Source organism: Malus sylvestris, chromosome 1, assembly GCF_916048215.2.
Source record: "Malus sylvestris chromosome 1, drMalSylv7.2, whole genome shotgun sequence".
Taxonomy (NCBI): domain Eukaryota; kingdom Viridiplantae; phylum Streptophyta; class Magnoliopsida; order Rosales; family Rosaceae; genus Malus; species Malus sylvestris.
The window spans coordinates 11,684,940-11,694,717 of record NC_062260.1 but is presented as its reverse complement, the minus strand read 5'-3'; the positions used below and the strand labels follow the sequence as shown (position 1 = coordinate 11,694,717).

The 9,778-nt window shown below is 36.4% G+C and overlaps 1 protein-coding gene across 1 annotated transcript; it reads right to left on the bottom strand.

Annotated features, from left to right (window-relative positions):
- Positions 1-1,360: 1,360 nt before the first annotated feature.
- On the bottom strand, positions 1,361-7,500 carry LOC126616393 (MADS-box transcription factor 23-like). Its single transcript, XM_050284478.1, has 9 exons — positions 7,447-7,500; positions 7,142-7,358; positions 4,173-4,251; positions 2,767-2,828; positions 2,376-2,475; positions 2,229-2,270; positions 2,076-2,117; positions 1,806-1,961; positions 1,361-1,707 (listed from the first exon to the last, which is right to left on the bottom strand). Exons 2-8 carry the CDS (start codon positions 7,321-7,323, stop codon positions 1,836-1,838), a joined length of 633 nt encoding a protein of 210 aa, XP_050140435.1. The 5' UTR covers positions 7,324-7,358; positions 7,447-7,500; the 3' UTR covers positions 1,361-1,707; positions 1,806-1,835.
- Positions 7,501-9,778: the final 2,278 nt, after the last annotated feature.

The following is a 9,778-nucleotide window of genomic DNA, read 5'->3' as shown; positions in this document are numbered from 1 at the left end:
AATTAAGCCATGGGCTTAACCTGGGCCAAGTTGGGCCTGGTCGGGTACTGTTCCCAAAACGACGGTGTTTTAGGGATGCTAGGGTTACGCCATGAATTGAGCGGCTGTTGTTTATAAAACCACAATCTTCCGCCTCCTCTTCCACATCTTAGTTGGGATCCAAAGAAAGCTTCTTCTTTTTTTTTTTTAATTTTTTGGTTTGTGCAAGAATTTGATGATTTTGTTTTGGGTGATTATTTGTGAGGGGATGATGAAATTCAATGTGCAAACGCAGTACCAATCTTGGTTTCTATGAGCGGCACTTCCACACGAGATTTCTGACTCTCTCTCGCTCTCTTCATTTCTTCATATGCTTTATCAATTTATAATTTTCTGGTTTACGAAGTGTGGGAATTTTCCAATAACTCTTGAATGCATTTTGAAATCGTAGGGACGCCTGGTTCCGCATTTTTCTTTCATGGTGCGTAATCCAGAATAATAACTGTTAAAAGTTGCATATATATTCTGTTTCGGTCAAACAGTAGCATCAAATATCTCTAATTATCCTTCCCAGAGTCGTGTTTGAAAAAAGGACACCCAGTGGAACTTCTCCTTTCAAGAAATCAACGGCAAATTTGAATCCGAATTGGTGGAGAAATTTTTATGAAGATATCATGATGGCAAATTTTATCTCTCTTTAATTTCAGATATGCAAAAAATGATAAACCCCAATTTTAATTAAAAGAGAGAATTTTATAATTCAATTGAAAATAATTAGATTCAATCAATTGAAAGAAAATTATAGGATAAATAGAAAGAGGGCGGAATAGAGAGAAGAACCCAGGATTCAGACGAGTCTGAACGACATCAACAGTGGGTTTTTCACATTCGGTTCCGTATTATTTATTCCATTCGGTCCCTTGTACAGGCTATCAAACTAGGCCTTAGGGAGATATACCATTACACAATTGTAACCATGTTTAGGTCATACTTCATACTACTAATTAAACATTTCCAAGCACACAACATAAAGGTCTCGTTTGGCAGTTCGGACTGTACTGACTATTTCGGTCGGATAAGATAATTTGTCATCGGATAGTGGATAGTACTGACTATTTAGTCGAGCGTACTGATTATTTAATCGAGCGTTTTGTGCAATACCAAATTAAAAACTCAATTCATCAAAGATTATCATGTTCATTTACTTCCTCAAAAGGAGATTGAAGAACATTTATGGCACTAAGTTTCACAATTTAAAACTAGCAAGAGAGATGGAAAAAGAGCCAGGTTGATTTTGTTTTCAGCGACCAAACTAATTAATACTGACGATTTGGAATGTATAAGTTATCCGGGGTACATCGTATAAAATAAGCCGAACCGCATAAATAATTCAATGCTAATTTAATACGAAATAGCACCAAACACTAGATAGTATTAAATAGTATTATCTGTTGTGTTATCGGGCATGCCAAACACAACCAAAAAGTTTATTTTCTCTGTGTATCGCACAAAGAAAGTTTGCAAAAACTAACACAAAAAAGCTCAAGAAGCAAAAGCAAACCAACAAAGACAACGGCCGTAACAATAAAGCCCACCAGGCCGAAAAAAGGACATGCCCACCACTCCAGGGCCCAAAAAGAACTTCACCAAAACTAACTTTTACATTTTAGATGCTTGTACTAGTATACTTGTTTAGAGAAACGCTGCATCTCCTTGGAGTGTAGACTTCTGCATTATAACAAGTACAATTCAGATGAAAATTGAGATGAGTATGTTTCGGAACATCAAATTTTCTTTTTTGATAAAAGAATGTGAATAAAATTTACCGTCAAATTGCTTCTTGTTGTTGACGTCTGTTACGTTTGTTGGTTAGGCCAGTTTAGTTGAAGGTGGATTGGTACATGTGACTCCTCACCTGTCCACATGGTATTGGGAATGTAGACATTTCTACTTTCTGAATTCACGGCACTTGTGCCATAAACCTGTTACATAAAGTTTATTATTGCCAGTTTTTACTTTACCTTGCCAAATAAGGTAAGGTGGATTATGATTGATTTATTTTTTTAAGGATTTTGTGCTTGACAAACGAAATTTACCTTCTTGTACAGTTCCATATTTTGCATATGGATGATATTACCCTGCATGGAACAAAGAAGACGAAAAACGTATGATGAGTGAAACTAACTCTTAGTACGTAGTAATGTGTAAGACAAAATAACGATTGATTAATTATGTATTTTTGGAAAGACCTTTTGATTTAGGTCTTCTATTTCATCAGTTAATATTTGTTCCTGCAAGAGTTTAGATGAATGATATTTGTCAAACTTCTACTAAAAGAAAAGAATGACACCAGGAAATAAGATTATACACAAATAAAAGCATTAATTTCAGCGAACCTTTTTCATTCGAATTCCCTGCAGACTCATTTCTAACTGACTTTCTAGACCTTTTAGTTCTTTGACACTTAAACCATAAAGTTGTTCTCCCATGAATTGCCTGTCATATCACAATGCGGGACGATAAGTCGATGAGCAGTGTTTGGAGTCCTACCACAAATCAATGTATAGTATACATTGTTTTTTAAGTGGCTCACATCCACCCTAGGTAAACCCTAAATAATTAGATATTAAATTAGGACATTGTAAGAATTCTGTATATGAAGCATCTTATGACAATATTATCCATGAGATGATAACATTAGGTGCAGCCATCGTTATTTGTGTGTGCTTGTGTGCAATTTCAAAAACAATTGTTGAATTCTAACGAACTGAAGGAGAAAGATCGTACCGATGATTCTCTCTCAAGTTCTGTAGTTCTTGCCTTAAGCTGGCTACCTCCCCTTGCCAAAACTAGCAAGTACACAATAACAAAACAGTAAAATGCATGCATCATTTGAGAAGTGCATCAGATAAAGTCCCTTTGACAATATGTCAGAAACTTGCGATTATTTAAGTACATTATAAACTTTGGTTTATCAAAGAAAAGTAGTTTCTTGCAGTTTGTATACAGTTTGGTTTAGTTCAACATATATATTCTAGAAGTACTTCTGAGTCAAGACAAACGAACTATCTTATAATGGAGTTACGCAAGTTCATCATTCCAACATCAGGACTTATAATTTGTTTGGAAGATAACATGTACAGTTCTCATCCTTGGAAGCTGAAAAACATCCTATATATGTTTATATAATAAAAGATGGAAGAGTAATTTAAACTTATTCTTTGTACTGTTCTCACCAAACTCAAAATTATCTTGTGTTTCTGTATATGTGAGTTAGGAAACACAAGTTACTACACACACACACACACACGCACGCACACATACATATATGTAACTAATTAACATGCTTGATCAGTGCCAAGGAAGTCGTATGCATGTTTAATTTTGTCTGATGGTTGTGTGAAGCAATCTTTGCTTATGACTAGAACTGGTAGCCTTCAGAAATTATGACTAAGCATGCATAACTCCATTAAAGAATAGTTCGTTTGACTTGACAAAGCAGGACCACAGAATATTATTGTAACAATTTTTTGTTCTTAATTTGTAGCAATATTACAAGCAGCTGTCTGGAGTTGGAAACTTTTATTCCAAAACCTAACAATTACTTGAGTACGTATGAGTAACTGAATGCCTAGGTATAAGTTTTAGGGAACTTTAACGAAAAGCATCCGGTACTGTTCACTTTAACGAAAAACCACATTTTTACACTAAAAAGTCAATCCTGTTACTATTCACTTTACCCTTTATTTTGTCCTTATCATTAAAACTCAAAGTTTTCAAGCTCTTTTCATTAGTTTTCCTTAAGTTTTATGCCTAGAAGGTGTAAGAAAAAGACGAATTAGTTTGGTTAAATACTTGTAAACGACATGAAATGGTTTATTGTGTATTGCACTTAGGTTGAAGCAGATACACAGATGTAAACGTATTTTAGGGTTTCAGGTTTCTATGTACAAAGTTTAGTCATGAAATCCATGTCTATCCTATCATCATGCCTTCATGAACCCTGATATCTATTTTAAACTCAAATAGCATGGGAAGAAAGAAGACGAAATCCAACTCTTGGAGTATATTGTTAATGCAGAGAAAAATTAGCATTACTATTAAATAACTCCAATGTAATTAACATTTCATATGATATGCTGGAATATCTGGTTAATGCAGAGAAAAATTAGCGAAAGGCAGATGGAGAAGACCTTCACTTCTGAAGCTGGGTTACGAAGTTGCTGATGTCCCTCCTTTGATCTGCTGTATCTCTCTATCACTGAATTCAAGCTGGTGGAAATAAGGACATAACACAGTGATCAGGGTGATTCATGACGAGGACCTTAAAAATGGAAAACTTAACATCGACATTGATTTCTATATCACTACATTAGATATATATATATATGGTTCAGGGTAACAGATATTAAGGGATATGAATGTTGGCAATTAAGAAGTAGAGGATTATCCACAGAACCACATGTAGTTCTAGTCTTTTGATCTATTTGGAACCCTAACTGTAGGTATCCAGTTGTAACGAAATTGGTTACTATGAATCCCAAGTTTTCATTTTCCGTGTTTTCCCTTTTCAGGGCCAAAATCTTAATTAGATATGTTTGATAACTTTTTAGTTTTTAATTTTCACTTTTTGTGCTTTAGATATAAAGAACGTATAGGGTAAGTATGGATGAAGAAAGGGTGGTAGGAGGAAGGAGATGAAATAAAGAATAATGAAATAAAACAAAATCTTAGAAGAAAACAACTTAAAATAGTATTTTTGTTGTACATAGTTTTTATTTCATGGATATTTCTTGTAAATATTTCTTCTACTTTTCTCCAATCATCATTCCTCCACAATGCATGTCCTTCATTTCTCCCCTAGATTTCCTCTATTTCAGGCATAAAAAATCAAAAATCAAAAATCAAAACTAAAAATAAATAATTATCAAACAAGCTATTTTTTTTTGCTCATTACTAAATGTGATCCACAATAGTTTCAGGGCGGTTTGTTTTAATGTTTTGATGTAACATCCCACATCGACCAATGGAAAAGGGGGTGATGTGCCTCATATGTACATGCCCATCTCCATATAGCACAAGGCCTTTTGGGACTCACTGGCTTTGGATTCCATCGGAACTCCAAAGTTAAGCGAGTTCGAGCGAGAGCATTCCTAGGGTGAGTGACTCCTTGGGAAGTTCTTGTCTAAGTTCCCAGAAACAACACCGTGAGGGTGTGGCAGGGGCCCAAAGCGGACAATATCGTACTACGGCAGAGTCGGAACTGGGATGTGACATTTGAGAAGTGAAAACATTTCACATAATTAATTAAATTAGTTTTCCATTTGGTTTGGTAGAATTAACTAAAAGTTTTCTCTTTGTTATAGGTTGTTTTCTTAGAAAGCGCTTCCAAGGACATTGACAAGATGTACATACATTCAGGGATTGTTTGAAAATCAGCTCATTTTTAGTTTTTAATTTTCAATTTTGTGTTAGAGATAATTGAGATATGCATGGCAGAAATGGGGAAAAAACAGAAGAATGAGGATGAGAGATGCAGAAGAAATGTACTAGAAAAGAGACAAAATGAAAGTCTAAAATCATTCGAGCTTGTTTTCATTTTCAAGATTTTGTTTTCATTTTGTTCCCTCCCTCTAACCATCTTTCCTCATTCCTCCTTTTTATGATATAGTTTTTTTCGTATATCAAGCACAAAAAATAAGAATTAAGAACAAAAGTTATCAAGCAAACTCTTAGAGTTTTAATTAAATTGAAGGTCAACTACATTTGGCATTGCTGTTGACAAAAACAGACTTAAAGTCACAATATGATCGATCACTTGGATGTCATATGACCAACATATAAGAACTTACTAAATGAAAAGAAAACCCTAACCTTCTAGACGTAGAAAGAGTTGGGAAAGGGCTCATGTGACGTCCATATAAGCCAAAAAGAGATATATGAAGTACGTCAAAAAGTAGTGGTTAATTTGTAGTTAGACGGATAAAATGCTAATGGTAACTTTAAGGCTGTACTTGTCAAAGTATTAAAGATAGGTGTCAAACTATTAAGATTGCAAATTGTGATTGACCCTAAAATGTAACTAATTACCCTCCCTAACACTTAATTATGTGCTTTTAACAAAGCGATTTCGAAATTGTAACTTACCCTAACTTTTGAATATAGCGATTTCTATACTTAGACAAGCAAAAGACATTTTTGTTTGGTTTAGGTTGCCTTAGGGTTGGGTAAGACCAAAATGGATTTATATTGTAAGATAAAAAATAGGTGATTGATAACAAAACATGGATGTGTTACGGTCATATTAACTAGGAATAGCTCCGAGAATGTATTCTTTTTTGTATCCAACTCATTTAACTAATAGAGGTTGTCATGGCACAATGTCTTTTTCATATATTATGTAAATTCAAGGTCGATAGTGTTCTTTCGAGTATCTTCCTGGCTTTTAATTAGCATAGATATAATTTCTTATCATATCACTTTCAATTTTGCGTAGCATATCACCGATGCAGACGAGTTATTTTACCAGATAATTTGCTTTCATTCTTGGGCACGCAACTCCTCCCTCACATAGATCCGCATTGATCATCATCTCATGTGCCCCTTCATGCATGTTTTAGCTAGTGTTTTGTGTTCAAATTTAGATATATAGTAATATTTGTTGCACTAAATTAACCTCAGCTTTAATAATAATTTTGGAGTACCCTTAATGATCATACCTTTGACTTGGTTCAAGCTACTTCTATCCTTTTTTTTAAATACCTTTAACTCCAAGCAGCTCATGATGATCTTCAAAGTAACAGCTTATACATTGAAAAATTCCCCAAAAATATATAGATATTTACACTGTGAGAAGCCTCTAGCTATATCTGCTTAAGCTTGCATTGTAATATAAATCTCTAGGTCAGCACCAATATTATTTTTGTATTTCCAGATTTGAATCTCTTCTTTCAAAGTGGTCCTAAGAGAATATATAGCTAATTAATTGTTTGAATTAATTAAAAAATCATAACCATGCTATTTAAATGCAACAACATACATGTAGCACAACAACTGAGCCATGCACACTATATATAACACTGATTAACCCAGAGATGCAAGAACTAAGGGATCCAAAATGTATAGAAAAAAAGAACATTGACATATTTTTTTGGTTTCAAACCTGTTGCTTGCAAATTCATAAAGCTTTCCGGTGCTTGAGAAGATCACAAGTCCAACTTCTGCATCGCACAAAATCGCCAGCTCTTTTGCCTTCTTAATTAAACCCTTCCTACGCTTTGAGAAAGTCACTTGCCTGCTCGTCGAATTATCGATCCTCCGAATCACAATCTTCCCCCTCCCCATATCAGCCCCCTTATGCTCTTTTTGTTTTAAGGTTTCTGCAATTGAATAAGATCAATATTAATGTTAGCGTAAGGGTTAAGAAGATTAAGAAAAAAAGAGTAGCTAGCCAATAAGAACACGGACGGTATTGATCAATCTGCCGCCTGTAAGAAACTATTTTGATACATTTTGCCCATTTATTAGAGCTTATATAGGCCAATAGTGGTTAAAACCCATTCCTTGTTTTTATTCTTTTTTCTTTTTCTTTTTTTTTTTAATGGGGAACGGGTTTGGATTTTAGTATTAAATTGTCTTAATGGTTTGTTATTAACCTGTGTATTGAAATACAAATTAACAGATTATATAATATATATATAACTTATGGATAGGCTATATATAGAAACTACACATCTATCTTGACTATTTTAATGGCGCAATTGGCCTAATAAGTCAGCGACACGTGTGAATAAAATATCATGCCTAGTTAGTTTTCTAGTGCAATTTGTGGGGGAATTTAGGCCTGTTTGGTATTTTTATTTCCACCAAAAACTGTTTAAAGTTAAAGTAATAAAAAAAAAAAATTCTCAAAAAAAAGGTAACAATAGAAACTACACATCTATCTTGACTATTTTAATGGCTGCAATTGGCCTAATAAGTCAGCGACACGTGTGAATAAAATATCATGCCTAGTTAGTTTTCTAGTGCAATTTGTGGGGGAATTTAGGCCTGTTTGGTATTTTTATTTCCACCAAAAACTGTTTAAAGTTAAAGTAATAAAAAAAATAAAATTTCTCAAAAAATAAAGTAACAAAATTCTTCGTCGAAATAAAATTTACTGTTTATTTTAAAATCAATGACATTCAAACAACAACTTTTTAAAAAAAGCAGTTTGTATAGGTTGCTTTTAAAAGCTTTTTATTTATTTATTTATAAAAACAGAGTTGAGCCTGTCATATCCCGGTCTAGGCCCCACCGCATCACGGGCTCAACTCCACCGTAACACGATATTGTCCGCTTTGGACCCCGACCATACCCTCACGGTTTTGTTTCTGAGAACTCACACGAGAACTCCCCAGTGGGTCACCCATCATAGGATTGCTCTCGCGCGAACTTGCTTAACTTCGTAGTTCTGATGGAACCCGAAGCCAGTGAGCTCCCAAAAGGCCTCGTGCTAGGTAGAGATGAGAATATACATATAAGGCTTACAGGATCCACTCCCCTGGGCGATGTGGGATGTAACAATCCACCCCTCTTAGGGGCCCGACGTCCTCGTTGGTACACTTCCGGCCAAGGATTGACTCTGATACCAAATTGTCACATCCCGGCCCGGGCCCCCACCACATTGCAGGCTCGACTCCACCATAGCACCATATTGTTCGCTTTGAGCCCCGACCACGTCATCACGGTTTTGTTTCTGGGAACTCATACGAGAACTTCCCAGTGGGTCACCCACCTTGGGATTGCTCTCGCGAACTCGCCTAACTTCGAAGTTCCGATAAAACCCAAAGCCAATGAGCTCCCAAAATGCCTCGTGCTAGGTAGAGATGAGAATATACATATAAGGCTTACAGAATCCATTTCCCTGGGCGATGTGGGATATAACAATCCACCGCCCTTAGGGGCTCGACGTCCTCGTCGGCACACTTCCGGCCAAGGATTGGCTCTAATACCAAATTGTCACATCCCGGGCTCGATTCCACCGTAACACGATATTGTCCGCTTTGGGTCATGACCACACCCTCACGGTTTTGTTTCTAGGAACTCACACGAGAACTTCCTAGTAGGTCACCCATCCTGGGATTGCTCTCGCGCGAACTCGCTTAACTTCGAAGTTCCGATGGAACCTGAAGCCAGTGAGCTCCCAAAAAGCCTCGTGCTAAGTAGAGATGAGAATATACATATAAGGCTTACAGGATCCACTCCCCTAGGCGATGTGGGATGTAACAGAGCCTTTAAAGTGATTTGCAAGTAATACTCTCATTAGCACGAAACTCCGAAGCCAGTGAGCTCCCAAAAGGCCTCGTGCTAGGTAGAGATGAGAATATACATATAAGGCTTACAGGATACACTCCCCTGGGCGATGTGGGATGTAACAGAGCCTTTAAAGTGATTTGCAAGTAATACTCTCATTAGCATTAAAATGATGTTATATTTTTTCTACGTACATTTTCTCCCTTGGAAAACAAAGTGACTACCATCATCTACCATTACAACCACATAGCCTTACACCACCCACTGCCATTACCACCACCACTGCCACCACCATCACAACCCTAGCCTCCCTATCGCCACTACCACCACGATCATTGCCACTACTACCAACACCAAAACTACCACCACAACCATGTCACCACCATCGCTGCAACCGCCTTACGACTGTTGTTACCTCTGCACCTCAACCAACACACCCCACTATTGGCGCCACCAACATACCCTCAACATTGTCGCTGCACCATCACTTCCCTTACCACCACCA